The sequence below is a fragment of the Podarcis gaigeae genome (assembly GCF_964106915.1).
Source record: "Podarcis gaigeae genome assembly, chromosome: Z".
In the NCBI taxonomy this organism is placed as follows: Eukaryota; Metazoa; Chordata; class Lepidosauria; order Squamata; family Lacertidae; genus Podarcis; species Podarcis gaigeae.
Genome location: NC_139691.1, coordinates 23,039,194 through 23,059,248, shown reverse-complemented (window position 1 = coordinate 23,059,248; position 20,055 = coordinate 23,039,194). Strand labels below are relative to the sequence as shown.

General features: G+C 41.6%; 1 protein-coding gene across 3 annotated transcripts in view; it reads left to right on the top strand.

Moving 5' to 3' along the window:
* The first annotated feature begins 2,138 nt into the window (after positions 1-2,138).
* LOC310836711 (ubiquitin carboxyl-terminal hydrolase 12-like) overlaps positions 2,139-20,055 on the top strand; it is a 52,607-nt gene continuing 34,690 nt past the window's right edge. For all 3 annotated transcript variants that reach the window (XM_083722439.1, XM_083722437.1, XM_083722436.1), the window contains exons 1-2: positions 2,139-2,451; positions 18,452-18,532. Coding sequence is in view for 2 of the 3 variants with exons in the window: in XM_083722437.1 (XP_083578563.1) it covers positions 2,449-2,451; positions 18,452-18,532 (84 nt within the window). In the remaining variant the exon portion in view is untranslated. The remainder of the gene's footprint in view (positions 2,452-18,451; positions 18,533-20,055) is intronic.

Sequence of the window (20,055 nt, the reverse complement as noted above, 5' to 3'; positions counted from 1 at the left end):
GTCAAAGAGAAAGTGGGGGATATCTAGTGCTGTGTCTGTTAAAAACTCAGTAGGGCCTGCCACCTCTGCTCACGTTGCTCACCAACCCTGCCTTCCTGCCACACCTCCCAAGCTCCATAACCTTTGCTAACCCCCTCCCTGTACACCTCGCCCCAAAGCCCTTCCCTTACAGCTTACCCCCGAAACCCTCCCCTCCCTCCTAGATAAGAATATAAGAGCCTGCTGGATCAGGCCATTGGTCCATCTGGTCCAGAATCCTGTTCTCACAGTGGCCAACCATATACCCTAAGCAGGGCACAAGAGCACCCTCCCCTCCCGTGGTTTTTTGCAGCTGGTATTCAGAAGCATTACTGCATCCATCTGTGGAGTTCACACAGCCCATTCTCCCATCCCTCGCAGTTTCCACAACCTCACTCCCTGTCCCGTCATAGCTTGCTCCATCTATGCTCATTCCTGTTCATTCCCCACTCCCATCCCTGAGGCTTTCTCCTCTTGGCCGAGGTGGCGGCAGGATGAAGGGGAGAAACACTTTGTCGTCATCACCCCTGTTATATTCTGGTGGACCAGAACATAACAGGATTTGCAGATACCCTCACTTCACCTTGCTGTTGCATATCCCTGAGATACTGGTGGCCTTGTAGTGGTTGGAGATAGTTCCTTCTTGCTGATTTTGCAGCTGGCACTGACATGGAGGAAATAGGAGGCAGAGAGAAGGGGAAGCTGACTGAGAAAGGGGAGAATCTGTGAGGAGAGGCAGAGCTTAATCTGAATCTGGCCTTTTCCCAGTTACTCCTTCTCTCACCACCACCACCACCACCACCACCACGTGTTCTTTGTACCTTCTCACTTTGTGTCTCTATCTCCATGTAAGCTCCCTGGAAAATGGGATGGTGGCCATGGAGTCTCGGCTCCTCTCAACACTACTTAAGTGTATGTAAAAACAGTTTGAATTTGGGCAGAAAGGTCTTGCCACTCCCCTTGAAGCTCACCTTACCCACAGATTCACCTCAACTTCTCTTTGCCTGGGGCAGAGAAGAGCAAATGTACCCGCTTTCACCAAGTTTGGAGAGAGGGAGGTGTTCTGGCAGCGGTAAAAGTGTGTGTGTGGGGGCATGGTGGCGGGGGTAGTATATTCCCATTTCGGCTCATTTCCATTTTGGCCAACAGTGTCTCTGAGATTTGTTTCTGAGTAGACACTCATAAGGGGATTGTCTCATGAAAATGTGATCCCTGCAGAAATGAAAGTGACCCACTTCCAAAACAACGCGGAAATGTATCGTGTGCACAGTTGCAACCCCAATTTTATATACTTCAGACTAATATGCCCCATTATACTGTAGGGCTTTTTGCAATCTTATTTGGGAGTAAGTTCCACTGAACAAGGATTTACTTCTGAGTAAGCCAGCAGAGGAATGTCCATGGCGCTTACCTCTGAGCAGATGCACACACATTTGAACTCCTAGGCTACAATGCAATTCCTTAGCAAACTTAGATGGACAGATTGATTTCAGTGCAGCCGAAGAAACTTGTTGAGCATGGAGGTGAAGGTGGGGGATGAATGCTGATTATGTCCTCAGGTAATAGGGTGGGGGAAGCCCAGATTGAATTGGGGGGCTAAGAGGAAAGGAGCTAGTGGCCTAAGTAGAACAACCTAAATACCTGTAAAGCCATGTACGCTTAAATATAAGAGAAAACCTTCATACATAAATGATCCACTGCAAAAGTTCCTTCAGTTTTTTTTATTCTTCTCTCATTCCTCCAAGGGGTTGAAGATAAAGTTAATAATAATAACAAATTATTTTATTATTTATACATCGCCCATTTGGCTGGGTATATAAGTGGGTTTCTTTAACCCCCCCCCCCACAAAAACAAACAACCAGCCTGTAAAGGGAAGGCAAAGAAAGACTGAATGGCCACGGTCACCCAGTGAGCTTCGTGGCTGCACTGGGAAATCGAATACATCGCTTCCTTTAAAAACCGCGAGGACCTAGCACGAGGAGGGAACCTGTGGCCCGCCATGTGCCGATGGATTTCAGCTCCCACCAGCCCAAGTCTGCAAGGCCAGTGGTCGTGGTTGATGGGAGTGGTTGGAAACAACATAAAACACATAAAAACAAACAAACAAACAAACATAGGACCATGGCTTAGGCTTAATAGTTAATCAGTCCGCCTGTAAACGGAGGCGCGAGTGGAAATGGAAAGGCGTAATACAAGCAGCGAAGTAGGTGCAGGATGAGTTTCTCCTGTTCCCACAAGGAGGTGCGGGGAGGTGGGAACGGGACGCCGGAACTTACGGTATATTTCGGACTTGTGGAAGGGACGCCGGAGCCATTTGGGCGAAGAACGCGTGGCTGCCCGGAGCGCTTCAGCGGGTGCTCTAGTGACGGCGGGAACCACCATGGCGGGTGGATGGTAATGCCGGTGACGGTCCGAAAACTCGCCTTACCATGGTAAGGGGTGGAGAATGGGCTCCAATCCCCCCTCTGTCTCACAGGGGGATTCTACCCCATAGGAGCTCCCCTTCTCCTCCCCGCCCCCTGTCAGCACCCTTCTCCCTCCCTCTCCAAGCATGGCTCCCCTTCTTAAATTGGCCGGGATAGAAACTGGAGAGGGCAATAAGTAGGTGGGTAAACAAATAAAATAAATGAAAGCCCTGCCCTGTAGGACTACGGCGACCAACTTTTAAACACTCCGCGTCCTCCGAATTCTGTTGTCCCGCGTGTGTTTTGAGCACATGCAGAGTTCTTCTCCACTTCCTCCCGACACCCGCTAAAGGGAAGCATCAGCTTTTTCTTTTTTAAAAGAAACGACTGTGCATCCAACTAAGTTGGGTGGGTATTAAGTAGACCCATTGAAATCATAGTCATGTCTGAATCTCAGTGGGTACGTTTTGAGTGGAACTTAGTTGGGTGCAGCCCAAAGTGTGTAGCTCTTAGCACATGTGCATAGTTGTTCCTCCACTTCCTGGCACACCTGTCCCACACTGCCTCATGAAGGACAGCATCCATTTCAAAAGGATGAAGTTGATTTTTTTTTTAAAAAAAAATGTTTAAACGGTCTCCCTTCCCAAGAGTGACACATTTGAAAATAGGAGGGAAGATTAGCAAACATGTTTTTTTGTGTGCATCTCTGTGTTTGTTTTCTGGCTTTACATCCTCCCATTTTTTGCAGCTGAGAATAAAATTCTACCTACTTCTTCCTAGCAATACCACCCGTCTGCACCTTTCATATCAAACTGGCTTGCCAAGATTTTACCTCTGAAAGTTTGCTTCAAGAAGATATCTCTCACCTTTTTGCCCTAGCTCTTGTAAACCTTCCTTCCCCCCATAGTTAATATCACCCCTTATCCCAAGGCTATTTCATGTACAAAACATTTATGTGTAGGAAATGGTGTGAAACAAGTCTGTGCATTTGTCATCTATGGGGATCATGCATTTATTCATTGAATTAGCTTTATGCGTGGAGCGCAGCTGCAATGGGAGTTTGCAGCCTGGATGTGGAGGTTCAGTGAATTATAAATAACTGACAAAAGGGTTTCTAACATACTTTTCTCCACTTAATTGTTTTCTGGGTAGGACTTGCTGGATATGTGAAGCAGGAAGCTGAAAGTAGAGGTCTAATTTCTGGAAAGAGTGGAAGAGATTGCATTTTTTTTCTTTTTCCTCATCTTCCTATCTTTTGCTGAAAGCTGTGTTTTTTTTTTGTGTTTTTTTTTTTGCCAAATCAGAACTCACTGGTTCCTTCTTTCCCTTTCTCAGTGCAATCCGTAATGGATATTGTACCTTTAGGTTGCATCAATATCCCTTTTCCAACCTTTGTTTTGTATAGCATCCTCCTTTCTCCTAGATACTTTCCACGCCAAACTTTCTCCAGTAAATATCAGAAGTTCCTACTTGGTGTTTTTGTTCTCTTCTTTTTAGGTACCTGTCTTAATCTTATTTATTGCATTTATATCCCAATTTGCTTCCATTGTGGAACTCGGGGCAGTGTTGTGCGTTATGTTTCTAGGGAATCCAAGCATTGACCAGCAAGGCTGCCGTATCCTGCATCTTCAGTCCATGCATCATTATTCAATGTGTACCCATTCTCCTGGACTCTTTCCACACTGCTTTTGTTTTTTCATGTGTTTCTTACCTACATTTGCCTCTGGAACCCTGTTGGGGATGAAACAGGTATGGGAAAAGTCAGGGAAAGAGAAGGCTTAAAGAACTGCTGTTCTCTATTGCAAAGTTTCTCCTGTTTCATCTTTCTTTTTTGCAATGGTGTAGGGGGGCCCATCGCCTGCCAACCTAGCAGTTCGAAAACACCTCCGGGTGCAAGTAGACAAATAGGGACCGCTTACCAGCGGGAAGGTAAACGGCATTTCCGTGTGCGGCTCTGGCTCTGGCCAGAGCAGCAATGTCACACTGGCCACGTGACCCGGAAGTGTCTCCAGACAGCGCTGGCCCCTGGCCTCTTGAGTGAGATGGGCGCACAACCCCAGAGTCTGTCAAGAGTGGCCCGTACGGGCAGGGGTACCTTTACCTTTAGGGGGGCCCATCATCAGAGTAATGCAGCTTAACATATAATTAGGCCCTCACGATACTTCCCGGAAACTTTATTGCACCTGCCTTTTGTAGTCATACCCTGGAACACGTAGGAAACCTGTGGCCATTCATATGTTGCTGGATTACATCCCCAGTCATCCCTGACCACTGGCCATGCTGGCTGGGGCTGTTGGGAGCTGGAGTCCAGCAAAAGCTGGGTTTCTCATCAATTCCCTTGAAAGTTCTCCTTCCAGGTTCTCTTTCGAGCTGGTGTCATCTTCTGTTATTCCAGATCTTTCTCCTCCTGTGAGGTGGCTTTTCATAGCTGATGTGGTCTGACCAAGGCAGAATAAAGTGGTACTATTACTTCTCTTCATCAAGACACTAGACTTCTGTTGATGCAGTCTAGAATAGCATTAGCTTTTTTTGCTGCTGCATCACACTGTAGACTCATGTTAAACATGTGGTCTACTAAGACCTCCAGATCCTTTTCACATGTACTACTGGCAAGCCAGGTGTCCTCCATCTTATCTTTGTGCAGCTGGTTATTCCTGTCTAAGTGCAGAAGATGACGTATGTCCCTACTGAAATTTATTTTGTTCATTTTAGCCCAGTTCTCCAATCTGTTAAGGTCATATTGCATCCTGTTTCTTTCTTCAGCTGCATTAGCTACCCCTCCCAGTTTAGTGTCATCTGCAATTTGGATCAGCATCGCCTCAGTTCTTTCACCCAACTCATTTAGCTAGACATTGAACAAAAACGGACCCAGGACAGAATCCTACAATACTCAACTTGTCCCTGTTTTCCAGGATAACAACGAATAACTAGTAAGCACTCTTTGGATTCAGACACTCAGCTAGCTACAAATTCACCTAAAAGTTACCTTGTCCAGTCTATATTTTAGCAGTTTCTCCACAAGAATATCATGGGGGACTTTGTCAAGAGCCTTACTGAAATCAAGATACGCCACATTCACAGCTTGTAACTCTATCAAATAAAGAAATGATATTTGTCAGGCCTGACTTGTTTTTGAGAAACCCATGCTGGGTTTTAATAATCACATCATCCTTTTCTAAGTGCTCACAGATCAATTATTTAATAAGCTGTTCTAGGACCTTTCCTTCTATCAATAAGCTCACTAGTTGGTAGTTATCTGGGACTTCTTCCTCTCCCTTTTGAAGATGGGGACAACTTTTTGCCCACCTCTTGCCTGCAGGAACCTCATCTTTTCTAGAATTCTCAAAGGTTATAGACCAGAGGTTCCGAGATTACATGTGGAAGCACCTTTAGTACCCTTGGATGCATCTCATCAGGTCCTGGAGATTTAAATTCATATAAGGCAGCTAGATGTTTCCTTACCACCTTTTTTCCTGCCTTGGGCTGCAGCCCCCACCTTGCATCGTTTATTCTATTATTGCCAGGTTGGGCACTGCCTTCATTTTGGGTGGAGACAGAAGCAAAGTAGCTGTTGAGTTGAGCAGTTCTGCCTTCTGACACCCAATAGCTTTTCTCCATCTTCAGCATGCAGAGGGAGATTATGAGGGGAGTGATCGTTGCTTGTTAAAAATATGTACATCTGTTAAAATGCTTTGGAGTGCATAATGCTGCTGTGGCATTTGTCTAATGATGTCTTGAGATGATGGGTTTATAGTTGGGAACTATGGAGGAAAAAGAGAAATGTGAATTTAAAAATATACAATAAGCATCCTGTGTGGGAGATCAAGCCCTTGCTTGGCAATGGAAAACTATGAAGGTGATCCATTCTAACGAAGTGGAACCTGATTAACATCAAGGGAAAAGGCATGGTTGAAAGGATGCTTATCAGGTCTGGGTTTGGTCTGTGCCAGGATGGGAGAACACCCAGGAACACCATGTAAACCATCTTTATCTCCATTGTGGAATAGAAATGTGATAAATATAATAATAATAATAATAATAATAATAATAATAATAATAATAGTAATAATAATAATAATACTTGACATTAAGTTGCCTTAAATATAAATGACCAGAGCACTTGCATGCACTGCCACAATTAAGCATAGCAGATGGAGGGCTGAGAGAACAGTAAATCTGAAGTATTGGTACAGATGGGACAAAGGTGGCATGCTCATATCTCCATACTCCCTCCCCAAGGAGTCATGCTCTACCCATCTTCTCCCATTTCCATCCATGCTTTGAACATTCTCCAGCTCCAGTGTAATTAATTATGTGCTCTTGAAGCCCACTTTGCTTCCAAAGCAAAGTACTTTCTATCTGTAGCTCTTGGCTGCATGTGTTCTTGCAATAGCCTGACAACCTTCCCCAGCCTAGTGCCCTCCAGATGTTTTGGGCTGCAATTCCTGTCGGCTCCAGCCAACTGAGATGGAGAGTTGCAGTCTAAAAGTTTCCATATTTGTGAAATAGTCCACTAAAGGGGGAAATGCCTAGCTCCATGTTGCCCTTGATTAATTGTCAACTGGGTCACTTGCCAGAAGACTTATCCACCATGCATGAATTCTTGAATGTGGGGTGGAATGTTTAATTTCTTCTTAATTTTGAGATATAAATATGGATATGCTGTTGTTGGGACGTCTAATAAGTCACATGAATTAATTTTGCTGGACATAACTTTTCAGTGATTTTGCCATATTTTTATTATTATTTTTGGTCCCAGATGGATATTTTGCTTAAGAGAATGTAGTTATCTTTGTTTTATAAATACACACCCCCTCAATCAATATCCTTTTGAATTTTACCAGAAAAGTGAATAACTGCAATGGCTATACATTTTATAATGAAAGACATTATTGATGATTATTTTACTTGCTGTATTTATGGACCATCCTTCCACCATAACTGCCCCAATGTGGTTTTACAAAAAAGAAAAAGAGATTTCAAAACAGTTCACGCAATTACAGTCTTAAAAATAAATCTAGCAATCATTTGGCAAAAATAGCAGCAGTCAAATAGGAATAACAGCAGGAGAGTCAAAACAGAGTGTCAGAACAAGTAACAGTACAATAATAACTATTAATTTCATTTCTGAAGGCAAAAAAATAGAGAAGAGAATTGTAGTTGCATGTCACAGAATGCCCCATTTATTGCTTAGGTAGGCAGCCTGTTGTTCCTAATTTCTAAAGCCTTCAGCAAGCAGTCAGTTCAGATCTCTTGCAAGAGTAATCTGCCCCATGTCCAATATCTTGCACGGTGTGAAGGCTTAGGTGGGGGAGAGAGATAGCGAAGTGTCAGAAAAAGAGAAAAGGGATTGGGTGGGAGAAAGAAAGAAAGAGGGGCAGACACATACTTTGCATGGTGTTCTAGACCACTGCTTGCTTTGGTCCTACCCAGTATGTAGCCCTTGACAGATTACCTCGAGCCCTGGTTTCTTGGAAATGAGCAGCATGTTGTGCACACTGCCCGGTTGCTCTTGCTTCATTTCTCCCTTGGCACAAGCACAAAAAACAATCATGACAAACAAGCATGACTCCCTACCACATCTGAGCCAAGGATTGTGGTGTCTTCAATATAAGTGAGTATTCATAAGCCAATAACAAGCCATTTTTAAAGCTGGCTAGTGCTCATAGCTTTTAAAGGAGAAAGACCTGTGATTCAGATGTTTTGAGAAGTGAAGCTTAATTGCAGTGTCCTAGTCTCTTCTTCCACTGACTATGTGATAGGAATGAAGGAGGAATGATCAGGTAAAGAGCAGGAGTTGATTAAGAACCTAAGAACAGTCCTGCAGGATCTGGCCAAGCTGTCATTCTAGTCCAGCATCCTGTTCTTACAGTAACCAGCTAGATGCTTGTGGGAAACCAGCAAGCACAAGAGCCCTCTCCCTTCCTGTGGTTTCCAACAACTTCTATTCATGAGCATTGCTGCCTCCAGCAATGGAGGGAGAACGTAGCCATCATGACAGTTCTTGATGCTCAGAAGATTGCTTCACAGGAGGACAAGCATGATCCAGTCTATGCTCTGTGTACAGGAGTGGAATGCCTGCAGTTCTTCACATGTGGGAGATAACGGTTCAGTGGCTGGGCAAATTGGCTCACAGAGCTACATTCCAGGGTTTGACTTTAGTGAAAAACTATTGACCTTTATTGAACAATGATAATACAGTGGTGCCTTGCAAGACAAAAAGAATCCGTTCCGCGAGTCTCTTCGTCTTGCGGTTTTTTCGTCTTGCAAAGCAAGCCCATTAGCGGATTAGCGCTATTAGCGGCTTAGCGGGCTTAGCGGATCAGCTGATTAGCGGCTTAGCGGATCAGCTGATTAGCGGCTTAGCGGCTTGGGAAAAGGGGGGGGGAACCCCACAGGAACTCGCAAGACATTTTCGTCTTGCGAAGCCAGCCCATAGGAAATTGGTTTTGCAAAGCAACCTTCAAAATGGAAAACCCATTCGTCTAGCGGGTTTTCCATCTTGCGAGGCATTCGTCTTGCGGGGCACCACTGTAAATTATTTACATTGATTTTGTCACAAAGATTTTAAAAGTTTTTTAAAAAATTCATTCATCATGATCAATGTGGCTATTGGCCAAGAGACGTCACCTGGAACACATTATGTATTTTGGAATATCTGAATTGCCACAGTGAGAAGCAAGCTGCTTTGATATTTTGGAATGCAGGAAAAGCCTTTGACAATGTGAATTGGGTATTCTTGTTTAGAGTATAGCAAAAAATGAACTTGGGAGATAACTTTATTAAATGGATAATACCTATTTATACATCACAGAAGGCCCAGATAATTGTTAATGGAGAACTAATAAAACCATGCAAAATATAGAAGGGGACAAGGTAAGGGTGTCCGTGGTTCCCACTGCTTTTCATTTTGGTCATGGAAGTCTTGCTAAGAGACATTACACAATATGAGAGAATGATGAGAGTAAAGATCCAAAAAGAAACTTATAAGTAACAGGCATTTGATGGAAACTTGATGTTAGTTCTGGAAAATCTGCTACAGGGAGTAGAAATTCTTACGGATAAACTAATTTTGATATGTTACCAGGCTTTAAGGTTAATCACCAGAAAATGAAAATGTTAATAAAGAATATGACAACAGAAGATCAGAAGGTTTTGTTGAAGAAACCAGGGCTCCAAATTGGGAAAAAGTAAAATATTTGGATGTTGTTATGTCAAATGTCAAATTGTATGTTGTTTCAAAATAATTATATTAAGACATGGGCTGAAATTTTGAAAAATATGTCAAGGCGGGAAGCTAAAAATGGTTAGAATCTCAGTGATAAAGATGAATGTTCATCGGGGGCCGCATCAGCAGTTTGGTCACCCTCAAAGGGCCGGTTGTATCTGTAGGACTATGTGTCCACTCTTTATTATCATAAAATTTTAAGCAGAATAATAAGCAGACCCCCCTAATAAGCAGACCCCCCTCCCCCCCATACATCATATGTACTTACAGTACAGGTGAGAAGGGTTCAGGCAGCCATTGGATCTGTCACATCACAGGATGGCATGTGCTCAATATAAAAACAAGTGGAGGTTTCCTGAATGCATGTAAAGTGGAGGTTTCCTGTGTAGAACGGCCGGCGCCGCTAGAGGGCAGACGTTCTCTGGCTTGTAGGCTGCCGCGCATGCACTAAAGAGGAGGCTTTCTTGTGTCAAAAAAAAAGCGAGAATAAAAGCTGAAGGCTGGTGGCCGGCAGCGGCTAAACGGGCCACATGACGAGGTCTGGCGGGCCGGATTCGGCCCGCGGGCCTTGTGTTTGACACCTGTGGCCTAGAATGATGCCTTTATTTCAAACAATACCTATTTTGACTAATGATTTCTGTTTAAACAATGACAGAAAGATTAATCTAAGTTTTTATTTCAGGAGAAAAAACCACGAGTTAAAATCAAAGTATTGCAAGATGCAAAGGATTGGGTTTACCTGATTTGAAATTGTACTTTGCAGCTTGTTGCTTAGGGTGGAAGAAGGAATGGCTGACATTGAGAAATAAGAGATTTTTGGAACTAGAAGGATGTGAGTTGAGGTTTGGATGCCATGGATATTTGTGGTACGTTAAAGTTAAAAGTTAATGTGGATTTCAAAAATCCACATTAGATGTGCCTTATTAAGAATCTGGAATAGAAATAAACCTAGGTTATGTACAAAGACATTGTTATGGATTTCACCACAAGAAGCCTTTATAGAAAAGAGGTGACAGGCAAAGAGAAATGGTTAACCTATCAAGACTTCTTAAGAGTGGAACCAAGGAGATGGTAAAATTAAAACAAGGGAACTTTTAGCACTGGAAGGTGATAGCTTCCAGTGGTTTTCTCATCTACAACTAACGGAGAATCAAGCTGGATAAAAAGACTTTGGTGTAGAACAAAAAAACATTTTGAAATACAGTTGTGTACAAATGATGAACATGTTGTTGCAAAAATGTATAAACTTTGGTTGAAATTGAAATCTAATCTAACACTTGATTAAATGTGGAATTTTTTTGGTTGTAATAGATGGAACATATGTGGATGAAAGTGCTAAGATTTACATTGTATTATGGTCTTAAAGATTTTTTAAATATAATGATGTATCAATGGTATACAGTCCTACCTTGATTTTCTAACAGGATGCGTTCCGGAAATCTGTCCAACTTCCGAAACATTTGGAAACCAAGGCACGGCTTCTGATTGGCCACAGGAGTGTCCTGCAGTCAATTGGAAGCTGCGCCGGACGTTCAGCTTCCGAGGCAAAGTTCGCAAACTGGAACACCTACTTCTAGGTTTGTGATGTTTGAGTTCCGAGTTGTTTGTGAACTAAGTTGTTTGAAAACCAAGGTACAGTGGTACCTCGATTTATGAACTTAATCCATTCTGGAAGTCAATTCTTAAACCAAAACCGTTCTTAAACCGAGGCGCACTTTCCCTAATGAGGCCTCCTGCCGTTGGTGCCCTTCCACCATTCAGATTCCATTCTTAGACCGAGGTAAAATTCTCAAACCAAGACACTATTTCCGGTTTTGCAGAGTTTGTAAACCAAATCGTTAAACCGGACTGTTCTTAAACTGAGGTACCACTGTACGACTCTATAACTCTGGCAGTTATTCGGAATGTATAAAGATGTTCCAAATGTTTGCTGAAAGTGTGAAAAATATGAAGGGACATATTATCATGCTTGGTGTACTTGTAAAAAAGCTAAGAAATATTGGATACAAATTTAGAGGTTTTTAAAGGTTAAAATTCAATTGAAGCCAGAATTTTTCCTGCTAAGAATAATGGAAATACAATTAGAAAAGGACCGTGAAACATTATTTCAATATATGATTACAGCAATGAGATATTCACAAAGATTCATCACTACCTACTATGGAGGAATAGTTGTTAAAATTATTGGACTTAGTTCAGATGGTGAAGTTGATGTGTTTAATTAGAGAAAAATCATTGTTGAAATTTACTAAAGATTGTTATAGATTTTTGGCGTGAAAAGAAAATGAGCATGTGATATCTGGGTTTGAGGATTGAAGAAATTAGTGGTCTACAGGAAGTGGAATAATTGGGTGGATCCACTTGGAGTGGATGTTTTGATTAATTCTCTCTATAGCTGACAGGCAAAAATGGGAAATTATTCTTTTTTCTTTGTGTTTTTATTTAGATTAGTTTTTTATCTTTAAAATTCTAAAAAGATATTGGATATGCGGTATTAATTTTTGTATATCTTTTTTCAAACTTCAATAAAACCTCTTGGGGAAAATAACATGTTAGCAGTCTTTATTCTAGATTTACATCTGTGCTGAAAGAGAGGAGAAGCCAGAATATTTAGGATGGTTATCACCTAATTAAACGGAGAAGTGACTTATCCCATGAGTTTTAGTTGAGTAATTATTAAATTTCCATATGGAAGAAAACAATATTTTGGAAAGAGAATAGGGAAATTGTTCTTGAACAGTAGGCTTCAAGCTTTTCAGACCTAGGACCCACTTTTAACCCAAGCATGCATTTGAGGACCCATTTATTAATCTTTAACCATATATTTGTATGCTGGTAGTGCTCCTGTTGCAACCCTTCTTGGATCAGGCCCACCAGTTGAATATCAGTGTTCTAGATGATGCATGAAGCATTGCATCCTGCATGGGAGATAAAGGAGGCGTTCTCCTTAAGATGGTACATGCCCTCTTCGGTGTTTGTAATTATACAAGCAATAGAAATTAAAGGTAACATGTTTTAAAAAACCATTTTGGGGCATTTTTTCATCAGTCATAAGTTTTAAATTGCTTTGTCTTAACATACTAAGGCTGCAATGCTATATACTCACTTTCCTTACTTCTTCCCAGACATACAAATAATTAAGCTGTGAATTTTGCTGCTGTAATTAGCTGCTTTGTTTTAAACTATGCATTTCTTTTTGAAGACTTTTGTCTGTAAATACCTTCTGGGACTCTTTAAATCGTTGAAGTGAAAATAGACTGACAAAACCCAACATTTTACTCAAGGCCATGTTCACACATAGAATCATAGCACTATGCCATAAAGGAGGTGTAAGGAACCTCAAGCTCGGGGGCTAAATGTGGCTCCTCGGTCTTCTCTGTCTGGTCCTCAGCAGTTTCCTCAGGCCACACTCCTTCCCTGGCCATACCCCTCACTGGTCTGCTCCATGCTCTTGAGGGTTTTGCCTGTCTGGAATATGTCCTAGAACTCTGACCATACCTCTTCCTTTCCTGGATAGAAACTAGTCCCCTGTACAAAAGTAACATTTACATTTGTTGTTCTGGCCCTGCTCACTAGTGATTGTTGTTGGGGGCGAAACAAACCCTGATCCCAGGTTCTGATATCTATATCATTTGTGGTTCATTTACCCGCTTGCGCAAAGAGGGGAGTGAAGCGGGAGCACATGGGCAGTTCACGGTGTGACTTACTAAACATTATGATTTATTGTTACCTGCAAACATAGCCAAGAAGTGGCAATTTATATATTTTACTCAGAGCAGTGTCTTAAAAAAGAAAAGAAAAAAGAGCAAGGCTTCTGCATCCTTGAACCACAAACAGAGGATGTGCCTTCAGAATCTTTACAGTAAGGTTTTATATGTGCCAAGGATAATAAATCAGTTCTAACTTTGCCCATGAATGGATTTCATTGCACTGTAAAATGAACTGTTGTAGCAAAGCAATTACTCTGTGAAAGATGGGAGAGAACAAGAAGTTCTTCAGCAAATAAAGTAGGAAAGGAGGCTTTAAATAACTGGATGAAGTTTTGTTGCATCTCATAGTAGTAAAGTAACATGGCAAATGTGTGCTTTGTATTAAGAACCTGGGTCTGGTTTAGATCCAGCCTTTTTGAGCTTTAAGTGCAGCTATGAGTCACTTGCTTCTGATAAGACTCCTCCAGGGCCTGTGAAGCTGGTTTCATGTGGACATTCTATAGACAATTTTTACGACCTGTATATAGTGTTATTCTTAAATCCCCCTCTTCGGGAGTACTAACATACTTGTCAAATAAACCAGTATCCTGCATTCTTCCATGTCTGGCTAAAGATGGTTGTTGCTGGTTTTCTTAACTGCTTGCTGGCTTGGGCTAGACTCTGTCACTGAATTGCTTTTTGAAGTAGTTTGTGCTTGTAGAATTCAAACTGGAAAATACAGCAGTCTATATATGGACTCTGCATCGTGTGCTGTTGTTTTGACTTCTCAGCCCTGCGGGTTTTCTGGTAGTCTTTGGCCTTGGCCTTTTCTCTTTAGGGTCTGTTGGATTTCATACCTGATCCTTCTGCCCCAAGGATTTGTATGACGAAAGCTGCGTGGGAAATGCATGTTTGTTCTCCTGAGCAAGAGACTGTGTTTTGGTTCTGCGGCAGGCTGCCTCCCACAGTCACATTCTTATCATGGGTGTATGAATGAAGTTGGAAAACACTACGAAACAATGTGAACACCCAGTTACCTGCTCAATTTTCAGGGCTTTGGAATGTCTCCCCTAGGAGCTGCTTCTTAAGCAAAATGTAATATCTATTTAAGTGTGTATCTCAAAATACGGTGTGTAAATGAAACAAATAATCATAAAACATTTTGTATTAAAGACTTGCCCTAAATTGGCTGAAGCTCCTGGTGTGTATGAAGTTTAGTAGCAAAGGTGGTTGGTTTCACCTTTATAAGTAGAATGGCCCTCAAGTACAGCATTCAAAATCCTCCTGACGCCAGGCACATTTTGCAACTGGAATGTTCTGTCATGGTCATGTGGGCCCTCATCTGTAGTCACATGTGGTATAAGCAAGACTTAACTTGGCCACCTCATTGCTGTCTGTGAGAACTGAGTAGTTGTGGGTTGTTGTCTTCCTTTGTGGTTGGGGTAAAGTTGATTGTGTTATGTTTTACTGGACTATTGATTTTTGTATTTATTCGGATGCTGTTTTTGATGACTTAGGCATTACCTGGAAAAGCAGATTAGAAATATTTTTCAAAATAGAAATAAACGCACACAAAACCTGGGTCCTCCTTCCCCTGCCTCTAGATTCAAGTGGTACAGCCCAGATATAGGAAGGTCAGCCACTTCAGGAAGAGCTAGGCCTTGCAGGAACTTGCACTAGATACCAGCTGGCTCCAAGCCCCGAAACCCCCTGGCCTTAAATAACCATTTTCTAATCCAAAGGTCCTGTAGCACATTATGTTTTGTGGCCAGCCTGTGTAATCCTTCAGATGCTTTCTGAAACATTTAGCTAACCGCTGCCCTGTCATTTTCCTAGGAAACCATCATGTTCCCCGTAAAGGTCACTTCTGCTTGGTCCTTGCCTCCTGTTGGTTATTAATTTTATTAAATGCATGTTGCCCACAGCTTGTTCTTCAAATAAAATACCACTTTAAAAAGGTGCATTTAAAATAGAAGTGAAAGAAAGTTGCGCCTGTCACTTAGGGTGAACAATTGGCCTTGGATTCTGAAATGATTGGAGTGCATTAATACTAGCTGCTGGAGCAGCAGCAGCAGGCTTCTTCAAAATAGCAAAGCTTTCTGGTTGTGGTGGTTGGTTTTTAATGGAAATAAAGCCTATCTATAGACACCTGTTGCACTGAAACCAGTGTTCGAAATTAGCCAGGCATCAGGCGCATTTAGCACCTGACTATCGGCCACTTGTGACCAAGTGAAGATGCCTAGGCACCAGGATGGCAGCTGACATCTCCACCATCAAGAGGTGCATGCCTGGGGATTCTTGGATTGTGACTGTTTTCACACACTAATCCTGTAGAATTCTATCAGTTATATTTTAGCTGCACAATCAGTATGAATTTCAGGAACCTAAATGGAGCGAACAATGTTATAGTTAATTGTTGTAGCTTGTCATCACTTACCCCACCCCACTGCCCAGCTTACAGTTGTGAAGAGGGCACATGGGTAAGAGCACCAGAGATGCTAGTATGTGTTAGTTGCCCCACATTTCTTCAAGCTTTGAATATATACTGTTTGGACAGGTGTGTAGTACCATCTGTGGATCATTTTCAAAGTGTTATCCTTAATAATTGCTGATACAGTTTAAATGGTTTAATGAATAAAATTGCATTCTATAATGCTTTATCAATTTGCTCTCTCAAAACTGTCTACCACACGGCACGTAAATTTGCAACAGAAGTGAACATCTCTCCTTGGAGCATTGTATACAGATGACTGGCATCTTATGCTTTGGGATGAAATCACGTATAGTCAAAACAACCTTTTAAAAACTGGAAAACGGCGTGTAAAAAGCACAGTATAGCACTTACTGGTGTATGATCACTGTTTTTAAGCTCCCAAACTTACTGAAGAAAACCTGGTGCAGAAAGAGCTTTTAAGATCTCTGCTGTCTGTGCATTTAATTTGTTTGATTTCAACTAGCCACGCTTCAACTGCATAAAGTTGAAATCACATAGTCTTATCTGTGCACAAGCTGCAAGTCACCTCTATATCCTTGATATTTTACTCTTAAGGCAGGCATTTAAACTTAGGCATAGTAAATTTTGTTGACAGTTTTTGATGTATAAGAGGTGATCAGTTGTAATAAAAATCTTTACATGAGACCAGCTTGTGTGAATAATCTAGAAAGTGGCCTTTACTGTAGGACTGAACAAAGGATGTTAATGCAAGGTCAGAAAGAGCGATGAAGTGGGGAGAACAAAGACTCTTCCTTTGCTTCTTGTTCTTCAAATTGGAGATACTGAGTAGAAGTTCAAAGTTTGCAACCTTGAGTCGCTGAAGTTGAGCAGATAGGTGAATTCCAAAGTCAAGGTCCTCTGATACAGTTGTTTTAACTTCTTGCAAAAATGATTTGAAGGCAGTTAGTTAGATTTCTTAAATGTTTTAAATATTAAACCAGCTCTTCTGAGAAGCCCTTAAGTTGCTGGAAATACTATGCTGCAAATTCCTTTTATATCAATGTCACAAGGCTTTCTCTCTATGGCTTTCTTGGTTTCCTGCCTTGGCAGTCATATTGGAGGCCTTGTTTGGTCACAGTAGCAGTCTTCCAAGTGGGACAAGTACCTGAACAATAAGTTGTGAGGAGTTTCTTGCATGTGAGCAGTAGCCCCCAAGGTAGTCCCAACAAAGGATGTGAAATGTTTGGTGACTCTGGTTGTTTTAGCAAGGTTAGGGGAGCTACATTTGTGGTGAGGGTCAGAGCATGCTTCCATTTAGCTCATGAGACGTCACTCCCTCTTCCTTAGGTTCAATTCCTGACATCTCCAAATAGGAGATTCCTGTCTGAAATCTTGAAGAGCTCCCCCCAATCAGTGTAGAGCAGACTTCCCTAACCTTGTGTCCTCCAAATGTCTTAGACTGAAAGTCCCAACTGCCCCAGTCAGCATGGTCAATAATTAGGGGTGATGGGAATTGTAGGCCCAAATATCTTGAAGGCACCAGATTGGGGAAGCTTGATGGAGACAGTGTTCTAACTAGATATTAGGCAGCTTCTTATTTTCCTATATAAGAGTGCATCCTTCCCCCTTTATCCCACTTGGAAAAAAATGTGTGTGAAGTGTCTCTCCATGACCTAAATTGCTTTACAGACAATTTCATTAAATTGGCGGGGTTTGGGGGCACTTTATGTAATGACACAGTCTTCCATTAGCTTTTGGGGTTACAGGAAAGCCTTCTTCTTTCAGTACCTCTTGGGGAAAAGTGCTCATGTTGGTGCAAAGTTCTTGTTGAGCTAGGGCTGGGGAGACCAAGCTAAGATCTCCACTTAACCCTGAGAGGGCCTTCTCAATGTTTGCTCCCAGACTTTGGAACTTCCTTTCTAGAGAAGGTAGACTGCCTCCCTCCTTGGTGTCCCTCCACTGGCAGGTGAAGACCGTTTTATTCTGATTGGTGTTTTGGAGCTGACTGATTTTTAAGGAAAGGACTCTCTGTTGTGCTTTTTTATTATTTGTATGTTAACAGATCTTTTTTTTTAATACTGTTTTAACTCTAGTGGAGTTTACTGACTTCCTGATGATTCTGTTTATTGGATTCTCTTTTAGCTTTTTGTATTTTATCTGTGTTTTTTAAATTTATGTAAGCTTCCTTGAGACCCAGTCTGCGGAAAAGGTGAGATGATGATGATGATGATGGTATTCCTCTGTGGATCATCTTGAGCCAGTCACTATTTGTCAGCCTTTCCTACCTCACAGGGTTATTGTGTGGGAGTGAAGAGAGAATCATGTATGCTGCCTTGAGATCCTTGTGGAAAGGTTGCAATATACATGCATACATTCATAAGGACATATATGTTGCTTTGACTTTGCATCTGTGATGCCATATACCTGCCCTGTTCAGTAGATCTTAAGGGCATTTTAATCAGAGTTTAGCACATGGTATAAGAACATCTGATGTCTGCAGCATTTGCAGAACTAGAAAGCTGTAGACAAGACCAACCTATTTGAGAGACTACTGGGAACCCTATATAACAACAGAATATTCTATATCTCTGTGTGTATTCATTAATAATTTCTCCTTGCTTAGAGATGCAAATGATGTAAGCCTTTTCCCCCCTACTCCTTTCCTTTGTCTTCCAGGGCTCCAGTGCGTCTGCTGTGGAGAAAGAGATTGGTGTAGAACAGATTCCTGGGGATGAAAATTACTTTGGCTTGGTCAATGTGAGTAGCTTTTCTGTGTCTGGGTTTGTATTTAATAATACCTTCTTACTTCCACCTTTTGGGTTCTAAAATGAAAAGTATTTGTTCCTGAGCAGCTTCAGTCCGTGGGTGCTGCTACTGATACAAAATTGAAAGAGGCTTAAATTAGCACCCTGTGTTGGGCAAGCTCCATCTTTTTATCTATATTTATTTGATGAGCTTAAAAAAAAGCAAACTAAAGAGAGTTGGTTTTTAAATATCTGTTGCTTTCCTTTTGGGGCAAATGCTAAGTATTTACAAAGACATGCTAGAGTAGAGATTACATTTCAGTGAAACTTTTTACCGCTGATGTATTGTAATTATTATTTATTAAATTTATAGACCACCCTTCATCCAAAGATCACAGGGTGGTTCACCACTTAAAAATACAAAATGAGAACACAAAATACACAATAAAACAAAAACAAAGCAAAACACCCCCCAAATGGCTGTAGAATGTTGAATCAGTCAGAGGCCAGACTGAGCAGGATTTAACCACTCACCTGTCAACTGTTAAGTGGGGATTAAGTCCTGCTGGGAAAAGGCAACCACAACAATGCAAAATTCAGAACCACTCTCCTGCCCATCAGCTGATGTGATGTTATTTGATTGGCAGGTGGGCACGGTTGAAGAAATTGTCCAAATTGGACCTCTTATTGAGATAGTCTTGACCTATGGCTGCCTCCCAAGTAGTTTTATGTATTTAAACGTATTTTTTCAACTGTTTAATATTTAATAATCTCTAAGTTGTATCCAAATGTATAAAACATAAAAACAGTAAGACAGTATCAATAAAACAGATATGTGACATAGAAACCATTAAAGCAATATTGTACAGATAAAAACAGAATTTCAATAATAGCAGGATCTAACCTTATGGGTCAGTGGAAACCTGGGCAGAAGGCTACATCTTTGCAAGAAGTCAGAAGCAACTCATGGATGTAGTTTTGGCATGGGAGAGGAAAGAGCATTTCATGCAAGGATAACTTGATTGAGTATTCCCTCAAAGGCGCAGTGTAGACTTCAAAACTTTTGTTCAGTTGTCATGTCAAATTGATGAAACTGGTGGCATGTTTTGTGACAACAATTTAAGGTGTGAAACAACTTTACAAGCTGGCTTGTCCTCCCTCGGGGTAGTCAACAGCCATTCTAGAACTTTGACATTGGGGGAGATGGAAGGCAAGCTTTGGTTACAATACAAATAGCAGGATAGCAGGAAGAGGATCCCAAAAAATGCTTCTTACCACCCGCAGTATTCACATGGACAAATAAAATTCCTTCCAGTAGCACCTTAAAGACCAACTAAGTTAGTTCTTGGTATGAGCTTTCGTGTACATGCACACTTCTTCAGATACCAACACGGCAGACCAACACGGCTACCTATCTGTAACTGGAACACATGGACAAATGTTTGACATAATATTTCCTGCAGTGGTTTTTTTGCTCCTCCTCCTGCCTTTTTTGGTCAGAAGGAGCTGCTTCTTCAGTCCTACTGTTTTATTATC